The 18,410-nt window shown below is 35.6% G+C and overlaps 2 protein-coding genes across 2 annotated transcripts; one reads left to right on the top strand and one right to left on the bottom strand.

Annotated features, from left to right (window-relative positions):
• Nucleotides 1-9,998: 9,998 nt before the first annotated feature.
• Nucleotides 9,999-13,137, top strand: LOC113329971 (RNA-binding KH domain-containing protein PEPPER-like). The gene is made up of 8 exons (XM_026576828.1): nucleotides 9,999-10,392; nucleotides 11,126-11,227; nucleotides 11,323-11,544; nucleotides 11,925-11,983; nucleotides 12,090-12,247; nucleotides 12,398-12,504; nucleotides 12,615-12,677; nucleotides 12,881-13,137. The coding sequence occupies exons 1-8, from the start codon at nucleotides 10,030-10,032 to the stop codon at nucleotides 12,932-12,934; spliced, it is 1,128 nt and encodes a 375-aa protein (XP_026432613.1). The 5' UTR covers nucleotides 9,999-10,029; the 3' UTR covers nucleotides 12,935-13,137.
• Nucleotides 13,138-13,600: 463 nt separating this feature from the next.
• Nucleotides 13,601-15,430, bottom strand: LOC113329972 (homeobox-leucine zipper protein HAT4-like). Its single transcript, XM_026576829.1, has 4 exons — nucleotides 15,132-15,430; nucleotides 14,666-15,009; nucleotides 14,342-14,421; nucleotides 13,601-14,229 (listed from the first exon to the last, which is right to left on the bottom strand). Exons 1-4 carry the CDS (start codon nucleotides 15,295-15,297, stop codon nucleotides 13,881-13,883), a joined length of 939 nt encoding a protein of 312 aa, XP_026432614.1. The 5' UTR covers nucleotides 15,298-15,430; the 3' UTR covers nucleotides 13,601-13,880.
• Between the last annotated feature and the right edge of the window lie 2,980 nt (nucleotides 15,431-18,410).

Genomic DNA, 18,410 nt, shown 5'->3' with positions numbered 1-18,410 from the left:
TGCGTCTATCATTCAACAAACCACAAACTCGATCATACCATCTCAGGTGATTACTTAAGATCGGTTTAACCAACAAAAGTCACACCAATATATAAGTCAGGCCTTTGTGAATAATTTACCACGAACACAAACAAGTCTTGAGGGGTTATACTAAATCACACATATTGGATGTTCACAAGATATGGAATGAATAACAATCCCAATAACGCCTGGCGATTTCCTTTTCGATTCATAAACAAGTTTATGAACTTACTTCCTTAAAACAAGTGTAAAACATTGTTTCCTAGGATGAAATCCTCACCTCATACTCATACATAATCACGATAGCATTTAAACGATTATATCGATGTCTTATCTACAAAGTTTAATGGTTGAGCAATAAAAATCATATTGTATTCCTTAATACTATGTCTATCTAGAGTATTCGTGCTTCGCAGTTTCGTTTTTAATATCCACGACTTGAAAGATACGTTAGGAAATGAAACAGTTCAAGTCAAATATCACTAACCTCAACTGGAAGGATGATGTTGTCGTTGTAGCTTCTTACTTCTTCAAGTCTTCACAATACTTGTAATGTCTCATATCCTAATACTTTCAAGCTAACCTATACGAAGTTGACTCTAGTACATAATCAAGTGACTCTTAAAATGAGTTTTGATTCACTAAAATATGACAACCAAACTTGACATACCAACGCTTGGTGGGTTCAACTGATTTATGCTCTAACAGTTATCCACGACTATCTCTGCCACTTGCCCCATTATGGTGATAATGACATCTCTATGGCCGCCGTGTACAACCATGTTAAGTATGTAGCTGTTACAAATTATTTGTTAGTTTTTCACATTCTTGTGTATTGTTATTATTAATAAAAAATCTTTCATTTAACTATTACCATGGCAAGGATGTCTTCACTATGACTACGCATCCATTGCACCAAGGCTTATTTCCCATGTAGACATGTTTCATTCTGCATGTCGAACATGCCATATAATACCACGGAGATCACCGATGAAACCCAACAATCATTCATTTTATTTTGAAGGTTCCTCCTTGTACATTGCATATTTTTTTTTAAATTAATTTTAATCACGAAAAGGAATTTAGTTTGATATTACTTATTAAAACTTACCATATTTTTTTCTCTATCGTGTAACAGTTCCAATGCTTCTAGGACTATTGTACGATTTTCAAACATTAATTCTTCTTTTGTTTGGTTTGAAATTTTGGAACACCAAGTTCTATCAGAGGCATGTATATCCTGTTGTCAAAATTTATTGTTAACATTAAAATCATTAATATCCATTGCATATTTTAATTAACCTATGCATATATATAATTTTTATAACTTACATTTTTTTTTTTATATTTTTCCACCTCTGGTACGTGGAGATTTATTTCACCAGGCACTGTTCGAAAGCTTTCATGGTACGACTTTATTATAAAATGTTGAATCTGAACGATTTGTTGATCTTTCACTTTGTCTTTGAAGTACGGAATATGTTCCAGATTAATCTGAGCATGCATCTGATTCCCCTGTTTACAATTTTTTAAAATTTTGTTACGCCTTCTATGAATTAGAGAATTCTAATATCTTTTTTTACATTGATTTACTTACTTCTGAATCTATGAAAATCATCCCCAAGCTTTAAACTTGTCCCGTCGTATTATTAATTATCTTCCATGTTCTTTCGAGTCGCGCCACAACTGGTCTCAAGCACATTCCTTCTCCTATCATTGTGAACAAGTTTGATCGTTTTTGCTTATTTGCCATGTCTTCCAGAAAACAGGTATGATCGTTTTTGCTTATAAACTTTCTTTAGATGTTGCAAATAAGAGTTACTGCATGTGTTCAAAATATGTTGACATCTTTTCTTTGTAAATCCTCTTTCATATTTACAATCTTTGGATTTATTATACCACACTTCCAAAAAAGTTTAAAATTGGTTCATCTGTATTCCAAGAGAACTATGTGATTGATCAAATATCAATTCATATCAATGGGTTCAATCGGTTCTACTAATCACTAGGATCGGTTATAACCTCATATGGAAACACTTGTGATAGGTCACACAACTTATCATGACCGATTACAATAGTTACTAGGATCGGTTACATCAATTACCAGGACCGGTTACCATATACACATGGTATTCCTTGTGATCAGTGACACCAGTCACTAGGAACGGTTACACCAATTACCAGGATCAGTTACACAAATTACTAGTACCGTTTACAATAATTACAAGGATCGATTACATAACTCTATGTGATCCGTCACGTTAATTACTAGGATCGGTTATACCATCTCAGGTGATTACTTCGGATCAGTTACACTAATTAATCAAAACTAGTCATACCAAATCATAAGTCAAGCACTGTGATTAGTTGTACCAAGATACATAACAAAGTCACAATCGGTTCTACCATCTCACACATATTGGTAATCCAAAGATTTGCAATGAATAGTTGTACCAATAAGCCTAGTGTTTTCCCTTTCGATTCATAAAAGAAGTTCATGAATGTACTTCCTTTAAACAAATGTAAAACATTGTTTCCTATGATTAAATCTTCACCATAACCCACACATATAATCATAACAGCAATATACGATTATGTTGATGTCATATCTATGAAGTTCAAAAGACAAGCGTTATACTTCGTAACTCTATTCCCTAATACTATGATCATATGATCATGTCTCACTACTAGAGTAAAATATTCATTCACAGCTTCGCAGTTATGTTTTCAATATAGAACGACTTGAAAGATACTTTAGGAATGAAATAGTTCAAGTCAATATTACTGACCTCAATAGGAAGGATGATGTCGTCGTTGTATCTTTTTATTTCTTCACGTTCTTCAGGTCTTCGAGTAATACTTGTATGTCTCAATATTCCTAGACTTTCTAGTCTAACCTATACAAAGTTGTCTCTAGTATATAATCAAGCGACTCTTAGATGAGTTTTAATCGGTTACATCAATTACCAGAACCGGTTACCATATACACATGGTATTTCTTGTGATCGGTCACACCAATCACTAGGATCGGTTATACCAATTACCAGGATAGGTTACACCAATTACTAGGACCAGTTACACCAATTACAAGGATCGATTACATAACTCTCTATGATCAGTTACACCAATTACTAGGATCGGTCATACCGTCTCAAGTGATTACTTGGGATCACTACAAGAAAACGGTGGTTTAGTGTCAAAAAAAATTGTCAGGAAATCCTCTTTTTTTTTTCTCAAAATATTTGCTGAAAAGAATTTTGTTTTGTCACGAAGTTGCCTCGAATACCCTGTCTGCGAAAGTATATCGCGACAAATATACGAACAGTCACGAGAAAAATTAACTAACAACTAAAAATTTATTGTCAACAAAAGTCTCTTTCACCAACTAAATAAAATTGTCTGTGAAAGTTATTTTAATGTCACTAAGTTATATATCTTCCACATGTTTAAGAATGCAAAAAATTTTAATTTCGAGAATGTCGTAACAGAAATATAACCACTAGATTTGTATATCATTACTAAAGAACTATGTGTTGGAAATTCGTATTTGACGTGAAAATTTTCGTGTGAATAGAAAATCCTTGTATGTTGGATTTGGAAACGGGTTGTATACATGTGGTTTGGACTTTATAGTGTTTGGCCCAGTTAGGAAAATTTAGTTACCGTGAAACTGAGAGAAACATAATATACCTACTCGTATACATACACAATCCTTCACCAATTCAAATTGATATTTGAATTTAACAACCCTCCATGAAGCAACACGACGATTCGGCAAAGAGGTACCATTAGCATCTATATATACCCTGCACAATTAGGTTAGAAAATCAATCAGAAAACTAATAATCATCCAATTGCATTCAATAGAAATCATAAGTGTGTGTCAATTAAGAGAGTTCATCACTTTAAGTTTTGGTTCACCGTTTCTCGAAGATTGGTGTACTACTACATCGAGAAGAAAGTCGTTGTATCTTAGGAGACAGACATCGATAGCCCGTAACAACAGTGGGGTGAATATGTCTTAAGTCTAGAGGATATAATCCTTTCCTCGACTTTGGTTTGTCTAATTGGGTTTGCATCCTTTTTCTCTTCTTCTTTGATTGTTCTATTGCAGTTTATACACAAGATTCCCAACACTATGTAAGGGAATTCCAGTCCCGTCCTAGCAGGTAAAATGGACAACGAGAACGAAATGGACTAAATTCCTTCAGTTGTATATGAATACAAAAACGCTCCAACGCTCCAAATTCATCAAAAATTTAAAAGTGGTGCAATATATAACACAGGACTGGAGAATTTGCAGTCCAATCAAATCTTTATGAATCCAATCTTTTTCCTGAGTTAAAAACAACTTAAATTTTTATGTCATTGGACAAACTTAAAGGTCTCAATTGGTGTCCAAAAACTTCGAAACTCATTTAATATTTCTCAAAAATAATTTTTGGATTTGAATACCCGATTCTTTTTTTAGTTCCAATAAGAAATTAAGACATGAATGTATTCACATCCAAAATTTACGTATCCAAAATTCCAAACCTACAAAAGTGTATATCCAAAATACTATTAATAGTGGAGGTTCGAAACATTTAAAATACTTCACTAAATTTCTTTTTAGCATTATGTTTACGGAGCCGTAAGGCATTTTGTACTTTTTGTATACAAACAAAAACAAAAGAAATACACATTCTGTTGTAGTTGGATAAGTGGAGTTGAAAGTACAAACATGGTGGATTTATAAGGAAAACAATTTGCTGCAATTTATATAATCGTTCTTTTTCTTATGCTTGAAAAAAATAATGTAATCAATTATATACTTGGTAGGTTTTTTTTTTTCATTTGTGTGGCCTAAATGGGTAGGTCCAGAAAGATCCCGTAATAAAACTAAGTGCCATACACTTTGTTGAAGAACACGTTTTTTTCTTATCTCTCCTACCTAAACTGCTAAACCAGGAATAAGCTTCGTTTAGTTAGTAAGTCTTTCTCTTTCTTCCATCTCTCCTATCCCTAAGATTTTCTTCCACATCTTCCAAATTTTTGGTATCATCCTCTAATGATTAAGGAAAACCAAACCAATTGAGTAACTATTTTCCGATTAAAACTGGGCAGAATTATTTCTTTTCCGCTGCCGATTTGATTCTCCCTCCAAAATAAATTCACTCCTAAACCAAGCAACTACTTTCATCAATAATCTCTTCGGAGACATATTTCTTCAAAATCTGAAGGCACTCTTTATATTTTTTCTTTTACATCACATATTTCCTTGATTTTGCTTTTAAAAACCCTTAATATTTTAATGGTGTTGTGATTGCTTGATGGGTTCTTCATTCAATGAATCTATTCAAGCTTCCCTAATGGTTTATAACTCCACACACTTTTTTTTACTTGGTGACGAAAATCTGTTTTTTTCAATATATTTTTTTGGTGCTTTAATTGTAAGTAATATACATCTGTGAATCTTTAGCCTTTTGATTTTTTTTGTTTTTGTTTTTGAGTAGAGTTGTTGATAGATTCCTCTTCCATGGAATCAAACCAATGCCAATTACTTACATATGTAATTTCCTAAGAAGATATTGCTTGTTATGATGTCCTAATGGTACTTGTAAGTAGGCAGGAAGGAGTTGATGATCACTAGAAAACTGTAGCACATACTTTTTGTCTACTTTAATTAAACACCTAATAGGTTAATCCGTTAAGCTAAACTGCGAATCTCAGACGACAATACTTCTATGGGATAATGCATCTATAGGGAATTCATTGCAGTTTATTCTGATTTACAAAGATGTGCTGACTATACTTTGATCTTTTGTTTATTTACCTTTTCCATATATTTTAGACAGGGTAAAACGAATCTGTTTATGCTAGATTTTTTTTATTTTATCTTTTCTCTGTTTTGGTTTAATGCAGGATGTGAATCAGTTTGGTCATGTGGCAGTAGTCGTGATCTTTATGTGTCAGGGGAAACCTTAATGAAGTGGAAGCTATGGCCAGAAATTTGAGAAGGAAGATGGAATTCTGGACGATGTTCAACAACAACTAATTAATCAAAACTAGTCATACCAAATCATAAGTCAAGCACTGTGATTAGCTGTACCAAGATACATAACAGAGTTACGATCGGTTCTACTATCTCACACATATTTCTAATCCAAAGATTTGCAATGAATATCCGTACCAATAAGCCTATTGATTTCCCTTTCGATCCATAAAACAATTTCATGAATGTACTTCCTTTAAACAAATGTAATACATTGTTTTCTAGGATGAAATCTTCACCATAACCCATACACATGATCATAACAACAATATAATATTATGTTAATGTCATATCTACGAAGTTCAAAAGATAAGCGTTATACTTCGTAATTCTATTCCCTAATACTATGATCATATGATCATGTCTCACTCCTAGAGTAAAATATTCATTCACAGCTTCGCAGTTATGTTTCCAATATAGAACAACTTGAAAGATATGTTAGGACTTAAATAGTTCAAGTCAATATTAATAACCTCAATAGGAAGGATGATGTCGTCGTTATACTTCAGGTCTTCACGTTCTTCAGGTCTTCGAGTAATACATGTATGTCTCAATATTCCTAGAATTTCTAGTCTAACCTATACGAAGTTGTCTCTAGTATATAATCAAGCGACTCATAGATGAGTTTTGATTCACTAAAATATGACAGCCAAACTTGACATACCAATGCTTGGTGGGTTCAACTGAGTTATACTCTAACAGTTTCCGTCAAGTTATTTTCTCTACATAGCATGAGAAAGTAAATAGAACGTCTTAAATTTCTTGGAGCTTGAAGAAGTTACCAGAGGTTTCAGATTATGGCTGGGTGTGATTGGGTCTTTGTATGAAGGACGGATTATCAGATGTCGATACGTTGGTATATGTTTGGAGCAAGATTGGGAAATGGATATGCACAAGACATAATTTTGATATGTATTGTTACGAATGTAACGATGGTATCCTTGACATTGGTCACAGTTCTATCCGAGTCCGAATTATGTTGTGGTTTGACTGTCGCGAAGTCGAAACTACATGCTTGCTTAGAAATTGATAAAAGACTAGATTGATAGTTGTTATCAAACCTCGTTGAGGTTGTTGAAGTGGTGTTGAAATCTTGGTATATCAGTTGTTGAATTCTTTGTAAAGATGTGCACGTTTCTGGTATGCATGTAGTGGTCGCAGATATGATGAGATTTCATGGATGAGTAAAACTCAATTATTGAAATATAAACGTAGAATCATGATCTAATCGGAGATAGGATTGATAAAGCAAGATTCATAAATATGATCTCGATATTGGAAACAATCACAATGATTCATCGATTGGTTGCATTTGGTGCGCAGTTGGAGTCATGCTCGATATGTTTTGGTACATACAAGATGGTTAGTTTCTTGGAATATAACATGAAGGTTGGTTTATTATAAACTAATGTAAAGTATCTTATTAACTATCTTTGGAGGACATGCTCGTGAAAAAAGAGAAAGTGTGTGATCAGTTGTTTAAATAAGCAATTGACTCGGCTGGAGTTTAGAGACGAAGATGAAGACCATGGTTATGTTAAGGGTGCTTAGGCAGATGTTTAGAGGTTACAATTATAGTTTTCATTTTGGTGATCGAACGGTTATGGAAGTCACCCCTTTTTGGGTATGGTGCACAAATTGGAGTTAGTAGCTTAAGTGGAGCGGAACATTAACTCAGGTGGTGCAAGGCATGCCGAGATGGAGCTAGGCTTGTATGTAGCAAGATTGAAAGGGAAGTAAAATCTCAAGGGCGCATAATGACTGTAGCTAAATTTGGTTGGTAGCATATGGATGATGATCATATATGGTTTGATTGAGTTGGCATGCAATACGCCTGGAATGGTGCCAATCAATATGGAGTTGTGAACATGAAATAGTAAGGTATATCTCAAGATGTTGCATAGCAGGTGATCGTTCGTTGGTGAGCGGTGAAATGGTTTGGAATTTTTTCATTGAGGTGGAGGTTCGTACAATCACTGATAGGTTGGATTATTGACTCTTGAGTTGGTGACGTTCAAGTTTTTTTTCTCTCTTCTGGTGGAGGTTCTATGGAATATTTAAGTGAACTACGTTTTGTATGATTCTTTGCAGTGAGGATACGTCGACAGCATCTGGTGCAATCGATCTTCAGAAGATGTAGGGATAACAAGTTGATCATTTAATGCATAAATGCATGATCCGAGGTTGAGAATTGTGGGGACAATCGATTTAGGAGTTGGAGTTTAATATAAACTCATACAATTTAAGATCGGCAGTTAGGGTTTGGGTTACCCCAAACTTAGTCGGTAATTAAGTATGATCGGTATTAAGAGGTTTTTTGAAAAACTTTAATTGGTTTACTTATTCCTAAATTTAGGAATTTAATATGTTAGAAACCCTAAACTTGTAGGATCACTAATATGTCTACTATATAAGGAGGTCTAAGTTATGAGTTTTAGCTATAAGTTCTCAAGGAAATTATCAATATAGATGTGAGGAATTCATCCCACCTGTTGGGGTGCACGTGAGATACCAATAATGATGGTAGGAGTATATAATTATGGTGTTTAATCAACACATATCGATGTTATAAGATATGTCGCTATGGAGTAACATGAAGATGTTGGTAAGACATCTTGTTGAGGAGAATATCATCTTGGTTCAGGGACGGACCCAAGAAGGATAAATTTCCTTTTAAGGCCGGGGCAAGAAGCCTTGGTCGAGCAAAATCTATTTTTTTGGCTTGTGGACTGCAAAGGCTACCCGGGCTAAAGCCCCCTTTAGCCCAGTGTCTTGGTGGTGTTGGATTAGAATATTGGTGCTGAGCTGAAATTGTGATATATGTCATGGTGTACAGAGAAGATCGTGTCGTTGTGAGATTGATAACGTGGTAAACATTCTCATATGGGTGAAAACACTACTTTGGATTTACAGGGCGTTGGTGAGATTTCTTATGTTCGGTCACGTTATGGTGAGTCGATTAACTGATTATTTAATTCTTGTGTATTGTTGAACCACGTTAAATCTGTGAGTACTTTACTTATTTGCTTTTGTATGACTTGCATCTATATGGTTTTCTTTCTCTTATTCTTATCCTAGATCGTAGTGAGGTTCATGGAGCAATCGGAGAAATCTAGGATTTCCTGTTGGCTAATTTATTTTCGCAAGATTAATTAGAATGTGTAGATGGATCTGAAACCCAACAGCGCAATAATATGCTTTTTAACAACAAAAGAAGGAATTTAAACCAGTTGATAATAGCCCGCCGAATGTAATCTCTATAATTGAGCTTTAGATTTTCTTTTAAGTACTCTCTTTTGCAACTGGTAGATTGTGTGTGATACATAAGCCGTTGCTTTTTCTTTTTCTCTGCTATCACTTTTTTGGTAACATCTTTGGTTTTTTGCCCTTTACTTTGTCAAAAAAAGGAAAAGAAGATGTGTTTATTTGTGTTAATGGTAGCTGTATGACTTTGCAGTGACATTAGTCTTTGCCTTGTAATTTTTTTCTGACTTCGTTATCTTTGTTCTACCGATATATTAATTTGCATACATGTGTTTGTTTATAAGATTCAGTATGTAACGCATCCTATTGTTTTGCCAACTTTTCATCCAACTTCAGTTGATGATGTTCACTTTGGCAGATCCACTTGAAAGACCTGCCAAAAAGTTTTATTCGTGTCAAAAAGCACGCATCCGTATGTCATGTTTCTTAAAGGAGAGCCGAGAGTATCAATATTGCTAGAGATGGGTATCAATCCATAAATCAGTGATCAGGATTGTTCTGTTTTATACGAATGGTTACTAGCATTAGCAATCCCGCCTTTTGCAAACGTGCGATTTGAGACCTCGGCTGAAAGTTTTAGTTTGACCTAGGTCAACGTGTCGTAACCGTTTCTCTTCCTCGTCATCCCCAAATTGGGTTCTTTACATTTTTCTGAGTGCTAAATTCTATTACACAAATTTTCTGTCTTTGGAAAAAAGGTCCTAAAAAAAATGGCAGAAAGCCAAGAGAAAAAGAAGTCAAGCTCAACTTCACTTTCAGTTTCAGAACAAGGAAATGATATTAATGAAGAAGAAGAAGGTGAAATACAGCGATCAGCAAAACGAAATCGTGAGCAAGGAGAAGAAGCACGAGAACTGGGTGAGGGCGATTCTCATCAGTCTCCGAAGAGAAGCAGAATAAATGGGTCTTCTTCAACTTCTTCAATTTCTTGTTCTTCGTTTCATGAGTCTGTAGTATTTAGAATAGTAGTTCCATGTTGGCAAATTGGAAGAGTAATTGGTAAACAAGGTAGTAGAATAAGTCAAATCAGACAGCATACCAAGGCTAATATCAAAATTGCTGATTCTATCTCTGTAAGTAAATTCAATTTCAAACTTAAAAATTAGGGTTTTTGATTCATATAATTGATTTGTCTAGTGATTAAAAAATTGACACCTTTGTGCTTGCTAGAGTAAATAGTGAAGTTGCTTTGTGCTTATTTGTCGAATTGCCGCACTGGAAACAGTTGTGATCGAGATAATTACCCCGATTATTGAAGCCTGTTACTGCTTTGAATGTGTTTAATTTGCTAAAGTGAAAACTTAGTGGTCTTGGGAAAAGAACTATTTTAAAGCTTGAATTGGCATGGGATACTTAGATTCTCCTGCATTTTAATAGCTAGGTAGTTTCAGGAAGTGGGGTTTTTCAATACAATTATTAATATGAATTTAGATCATTTTGATGGGGTGGAATAAGCTCCAAGGAATAGAAACACAATGTTTAACTCTTGTTGTGCAAGAGTTGGTAGAATTTTCACTAGGACTTTTTTGTATCTAAAAACATTTTTTTCTTTGAGTTAAACATGAGTCTGTTAAACGATAGCCTTGTTGAGTTCCACTGGTTATTTGGATAGGCATTATGTTACGGTGAGGGCCTTATATTGCATTGTGTTGCTTTTTGTGTTTTGGAAGCGTGCGGATTAAATTCCCTACTCGAGGACTTGCAGATAGTGGCGATGTTTCACATATATATGTTATAGCTGTCGTGAACTTTTAAGATATCCTGTCAGCTGTAATGGCACTTAAAAATCCTATTCTATGTTTACAGAGAAATGAAGATCGTGCTATAATAATAAGTTCAACAAATGAAGATAATGTAATATCTGAAGCGGAGAAAGCTCTTTATCATATTGCCAGTGTCATTCTCATGGTAAACAACGGATATCTGAGTAAGGTTATATTTTATAAGCGTACTGGCTATTATTAATAATGATGAGATTTCTCCTTTCTTTGTTCATGTATCAGGAAACTGATGAATATAGTGAGCCCCCTGGAATTGGTGAAGCGCACTTGGTTGCCAAGACGATCCGGCTTTTAATTGCAGGGTCTCAAGCAGGTTGTCTAATTGGGAAGTCAGGTCAGAATATTGCTAAAATACGAAATCTCTCTGGGGCCACCATCACGATTATGGCTCAGAATCAGTTGCCTCTATGTGCATCTGCTCATGAATCTGATCGGGTGGTACAGGTGAGCTTGGCTATATGCTAGCTTTCTAATATGCATGTTGTCATTCATTTTGTTATGGTTAGTTGACCTACTTGATTTCCCAGAAGCATCTGATCAGTTTTGGTTTTTGATCTGCCTGGTTACAAGATCATAAAATTGAACTATAGTTGTAAAACATATCTCTATGGTTGTGCTATAACTACATAAATGCAGTAAGCTTTAACATCTACTCTCATCTTGCTGTGTTTGGGCGTATAGGGTCCCTCTAGGTCACCATGTGAAACCTGGCTCACTCTTGAAACTTAGCAGATTAGCACATAGTACCATGTGTTTTACTTACACTTACACATGCTCCTTCCTTCTGGCGTGTATTTATTGTACGTTTCGTTCTGTAATTTCAGATATCAGGTGAAGTCCCTGAAGTATTGAAATCCTTGGAGTTAATTGGCTGTGAACTAAGGTTTCAGGCAGCACTGGTCTTCTTTTTGGTCGATTGATTTGCTTGTTCTTGCGCTTGCAGTCGATTCTTCTAACTCCTTTCTTGTTTCTCATATTGACACTTTTAGGGAAAACCCAGCGAAAAAAGTAATATCTATCAGGCCAGTAAGTAATTCTAAATCAAATGCATTGATTCAGTCGCCGGGTATTCATTTAGTACCAAACTATTCAATATCACCAGTAGTTGTGGCTCCGGCTGCACCTCCAGCTCATGCTCCAGGATCAGGTTATTCACTTTCTTTGAGATTAGATCATTTCTGTGTGTTCTGCAAAATATATTCATATTTATTGCTGCATCCTTGCAATCAAGATCGCTATTTTGTTTTTCCTTATCACGGCATCATAAAATTAGGATACACTCAATCTGTGCATGCAGACATGATGATGGAGATGACAATTTTGGAGGCATTGGCTGGTGGCTTTATAGGCAAGGGTGGGTCCAACATTTCCAGAATAAGAAATGTGTCTGGAGCTACAATAAAGGTCTCCCTCCCTCACTTGTACAATTATAATTGGAGCAACGCTAACTTTATTGGTTTATAACTCTATCTCCCGTTCTTAATCTACCTAACGTATTTCCTTTTTTGTTCTAGATTAGCGGACCTACGCGTGATAAAGACCATAGGGTAATTCACCTCAGTGGTAGTAGTCAAGCGGTAAAGTTCTTTCCCAGTTGCGTGTTTACATGCTTTCCATGGATCTTCGTGATTGCTCTTTTTTTTTCTGATTAATCATATGCACTTATCTCGTCTGCAATTACCTATGAGTGATTTAGCATGCTCTTTAGCGGCCTATTGTGATAACTGTTTGTTTAAGTTTCTCCATTGTTGAAATTTGTTTTGGTTGGTGCAAAAACCAGGTAGACTTGGCAAGGAAGCTTGTGGACGAATACTTAGCTTCACAAACACTTTAGAGTTTAGGACTGAGTACAGTTTCTCTCAATTGTTGTTCTGCCTAACAGAGCCAGTTCTAGGCACAAGTAACTAAACAAGTAATCAGGAGCCCGTTTTTTGGGGCCCGGCCTGAATTTTATAAAATTTATGTGAACTTTAGCTCACACACATTTGTAATGACTCGTCATTGTGTTACCATCCAATAAATTGATATTGCAGTAAAGGGTTTAGTGCAGAATTCTCGAGCTTGTTGTGAGTCTTGTGACATTCATAATCCTGGATTTCTAAGCTCCACTAACTAATACGTTGCTCCCAAACTTTTTAATGCGTACTAGAGCAACTTTTTTAGCTCAGTCTCTGTACATGTGGTAGTTCAAGCATTCAGATCTCCAATTATATGACAAAACACCATGAATTGGTCAAATCCCTAAGCCAACAGTCATTTTTGTCATCAGCGGAGTAAGCCAACTAACCAGCACTGAGATTGATTGCTTTGTTAATGCTTGCTAAGTAAATCAGGTACAGCCTTCTGATTTTACAACCCTCATTTGCTTTGCTGCCTGGAGCTTAGTCCATGACCTTCTCTGGTTTATTCGTGGGGAGTTGCATAGCTGAGCGGCTAAGGTGTTTTGCTTTATGTTGTTCATGTGGAATTGACTGATGGTTTCTTTTGTAGAGGCATGGAATTGACTAAGATATAGGGAAGAAAACCATGAATCCTTTCCATTCTCTTCTTTTTTCAAGTTTTTTTGTTTCTTTTCAGGTAAAAATATTAAGAACAGGTAACTTTAGAAAACCTCAAGAGCTTTGCTCATAAGAAGAACCACAACTTTACACCAAAAGTAGAAACCGACCACCACCCTACACTAAAGCTTTAACTAGGCCTATGAATAAGAAACTATACCTACACTCCTATAAAATCACCGGAGTACTCAAATAAAGGAAGCCGGAAATTACTTAGTCGTCTCATACCCTAGACAACATTGAACGATCAGCCATGGATCGTGCCTGGACAGTAGTGAAACGATTGTTAACCGCCGAATTCGGACGTTGGTGGTGGTTGTGTGGACTCGACGACATCATCTGATGAGTATGTTGTTGTGGTGGATGATCAACGGCTGATGCTGCGACACGTTCACACGAAGGACACATTGTAAGTGTTGTTGGTGGTGTCATTTGCATATAGAATTGTGGTGACATTTTAAGTGCCCTAAGCTCTTGTACTTCTTTCCGCAGTCTCCTATTCTCTTCTGCCAAATTCTCACAAGATCTTTTCAGGAACTCACAGTCTACTTCTGTTTGTTTCAACTTTGTCCTGTAAAAAAGAACAGTACACTGCTCAGTACAGAAGTAAAAAACCACAAGGGTATAAATATAATCAAACATTTTTATTCCAAAAACAACCTTATTAAAATAAAAATCCTCACCGTGCCCTTCTATTCTGAAACCAAACTTCAACCTGTCTTGGCCTTAGATTTAGTTGCTTTGCCAAAGCCACCTTTTGCTTCTGTAAAACAAGCACATAAAACAACTTATTAGACACTTGATCACTTTTTATCCACCAAAATACCCTTCAACAAGCAAGAGATAAAAAAATAATACCCAAAATGCCATTGATTAGAAGGCATTGATTTGGTAAAAGACCAAAATACCCTTAAGAATTGGTTTAATGGTTTTGGTTTAGGAAAAGACTAAATTGCCCTTGTCATTATTGAATTGTTGAATCTAGAGAAACAGAAAAGGGAACTTACAGGGTTGAGAGTATTGTTCTCCTTGAAACTATCTTCAAGCAGAGCAGATTGATCTTTAGACAATCTGAGTTTCTTGTTACTATTTCTTGTATCACTACCACCATCTTCTTCATCACTAATTCCTCTGGAACAGGCTCTTTCCATATCATAATTCTCCTCTGATCCACCCTCAAGATCTCTTAAACTCCTCTTCCCACTTAGAGATGAAAGAGTACTGTTTGGTGATGAATTACCTCCTTCTTCCTCCTCATTGTCAATTGTTGAGATCATTGTTTTCTGTGGCATTCTATTTACATCTATCCCACGTAAAAATGATCTTGTTTCACCTCTATACATCTCTAAATCTGTACCCAAAAATAAAATAAAAAATATAATCAGCAAAACAATTTCCAAAAATGAATTCTAAATTCTCATACAGATCTCAAAAAAAAAAAAAGAGAGAGAAAAGGAAAATGGAAAAACTTACTTTGTTCCATATTGATCCAAGGAGAGCTCTTCTGATGGTGTTGTTGTTGTTGATGAGAAAATGGTGAGGATGTAGGCATTAGATTCAACTGCAATGCATTTAGATTATGATGATGGTTTGTAGAACTCAAACTCAAACTCAAACCTAAATCTTCCATTCCAACCATTGTGTAAAAGCTTTAAGGTATCAAACTGAACACACAAAAAGTGGTTTTATGGTGAAAGATTTGTGAGTTTTTTTCTTCTTCTTGTTGTGGTTGCTGCTGTTTGGGATGTGAAAAGAAGTGATAGGATTAGTGTTTGTATATATAGAGTTGGGAGAATACCTAGAGAAATAAATGGGAGAGGGTTTGTGTTTCTTTCCTTGTATTCAATCAATCATGATGATGAGTTGTGTGGTGTTGTGTCAGACCCACCCCAATTATCTCCCTCTCTCAGTCTCATCATCATCATTCAATGACTCACTGTCACACATGGATGTGTTGTTTGCCTAACCATGTTCCCTTGTTTACCTTAACCCTGGTGAAACTAACTAGTAGGAAAAGTCTTAAACCATGGTTACTTAAACAAACCCACATTCATTCTCTTTTACTTGGTGGTCTTTTTACTCTAAAAAATGGCATTTTTTGGTTGACCATTTGACTGGAAAAAAAGAAGAAGGATACAAGCAAAGTTTAAGGCATGTTTAGCAGTAGTGATTAGGGGAATCTTTTGTGTGCTAGGAAGATTATGATACGTGTCCCTTTTAGGTGTGTGAAAAGCTGATTAACATTGTTGTCCACCACATGGATGGAAGACAGAGTAACTGTTAGGCATTTGATTGCATTACCATGTGACATTGCAACTGATTGGCATTGTCTTTATTAATTGCCTTCCTGCAGTCTTTAATGGTTACATAGGAAACCTGGCTCCATTGTGATTGATACCTTTTTGGGTTAGAGAGGGCACAGTGCACCTAATTAACAAAGATCAGAGGGAACTTCTGGTAGCCAGTGTTTACAAATTTAAGACATAAGTCTGTTACAATTTACCACTGATTTGGTTGCTCGGGAGCTTAACTTTGATACCGGGGATTAAAATATAGATTTCGTGTTAGATTTTGTTGATCACTTAATAAATTTCATTTATTTTTCTAGATTAGATACAAAAAAATTTCACATTGGCGAGTTTGAACTCAGGTTAGTTTCCCTGAATAAGAGCCATAAGGAGGTATCGTCATTTTCTTTATAGATAGTAAATTGGGGGAAATTAACACACCCGCTATTCAAATGAAAAAAGATAAAGATAAAAACAAAGAAAAATAGAGGATATTGCCGTCTCAAAGTACACTCATTTTTTTAGTTAGTACGAGTATAAAAAAACCAAATTATAAAAATAATTAATTCCAAATTCATTGCTGGTTGGATTCGATAAAAAAAAATAACACTAAAATAGGAATACGATGTCATTCTAATCATGTTAACCGATACTCCCCCAATTTTTTCTTTTTCTTTTCGAGAAGCCCAAGATATAACATTTACCTACTTGCAAAGGAGGTGATCAAAGTAAGTAAAATCTATCAAAAGATACTCCATCCATGTTAAGGTGAAGAAGCGGGACCCACATGGGTATAGTTCTTTCATATGGCCGTGCATGTCATGCTGTCTCCACTTTACCCGACACCCACTTCTTCTCAAATCATTGGCCCCCAGCAGCTTCTTCACTTTCCTATCTTCCTAGTTCCTTCCCACCTCACTCTGTATTTTCATCCATGTCCCTCGATTTCTTGGATATTATAAATCAGGTACTTCAGATATCATGTTCATTATTAATGGAGGGCCATTATTGAGACAGATGATTTTGTTCTGTCAGGCCATAATTGTACTAATTAGTTAAAACACAATTATTGCTGCTTAAATGATCAAATTTCTGCACTCTTTTGCTTAGAAATTCAGAAGAAATAATGAGTTTTTGCTTTATTTGTTTATTTCCTTGCATTAATAACATTACATTATTATATTTTGTGTTAAAAATATAAGAATTAATCAAGAATTTATTTATTTTTGTTCTATTGGGATGTCATAACTCTTCTCCTTCGTCAAAAACGAGACGGAAGGAGTAATGTTTAAACTGTATTTTGCAGCTAATAATCAAGGGTAAAAACCAGGTTTTGGTAAATTGGTAGGCAAATCCTCCAAAAAATGAGCTAAAACGGTTTAGATTAGGCTTGGAAGCCAGCTGGGCTAAGTGTGCAGTCTGCCCTGTCCGGCAGTTATGTACTTTACCGCGTAACCATGACGAGGAAATGAGTCGTGGTTGGCTCAACTTAAAAAGGACACCTAAATGAAAAACATAAGACTCCAAAAGGACGTTCATGGAATTTTCAATGATTTAAAGGACGAGACACAAATTTGAGACCCTAAGAGGAAATCCCTCAACTCAATCATGTGAAACGATGATGATGATGAATTGAAGATCATGGTGTCCCCACGCATGCGTGATAGGCTGTCCCACGTGTCCCTCCTTCAAAACTCAATTATGTGGAAATCTTTCATTGCTGTCCCTCGACCCGACAATTCTTATCATAATCCCCCCCTCGTACCTCCCATGTGATGTACACGTGATCATATGACCCTATCAAGTACTAGACCTCCTCATTTCATCCCATTCTTCAATGTCACTTCTTTGCTTCACGATAAGTCACTTCTTGGCCCCCTCTACTCTCATGCATGGCAAGCTTTTACCCATTTGGTGCCACCACCCACCATATGACACCATGCCTGAACTCTTATCTTATCCGATAATGTCACGTATCGCATTTTGACAAGTTCATAGTCTCGTGCATACCAAAAGAGTAGAGTGCTTGAATGCTGGGTATACACGGTGTATCTACCTGCATGCTTGCATGTTGATACTTTTCTGCCAAGCCTGATCATTTTTTGTGTATAGATCTCAGATAAAGAAAGATTGTATACGTGAGATGTATACATCTTACAACTTTGAGCAATTTTTTTTCCAGGAGTTTATATGCAGAAGATGACTAGACTGGGAAAAAATAGTACATATTAACATTTTTTTGTTATCTAAGATGTATATAAAAGGTGATCAGACTTGCTGGATAAGTATCACCAATTTTTGTTATATAAGATGTATACAAAAGATGATCACACTTCTAAACCTGACATTTTTCTGGGTCTATATTGGGACACTTTGGCAATTAGGAAATTTACGGATGCCAAATACATTGAATTTATTCTTTCGATAGTTGCTAACAAATACATTGAATTTATTCTTTCGATAG

This window comes from Papaver somniferum, unplaced genomic scaffold, assembly GCF_003573695.1.
Source record: "Papaver somniferum cultivar HN1 unplaced genomic scaffold, ASM357369v1 unplaced-scaffold_117, whole genome shotgun sequence".
NCBI lineage: Eukaryota > Viridiplantae > Streptophyta > Magnoliopsida > Ranunculales > Papaveraceae > Papaver > Papaver somniferum.
This window is presented reverse-complemented; position numbering and strand designations above follow the sequence as displayed.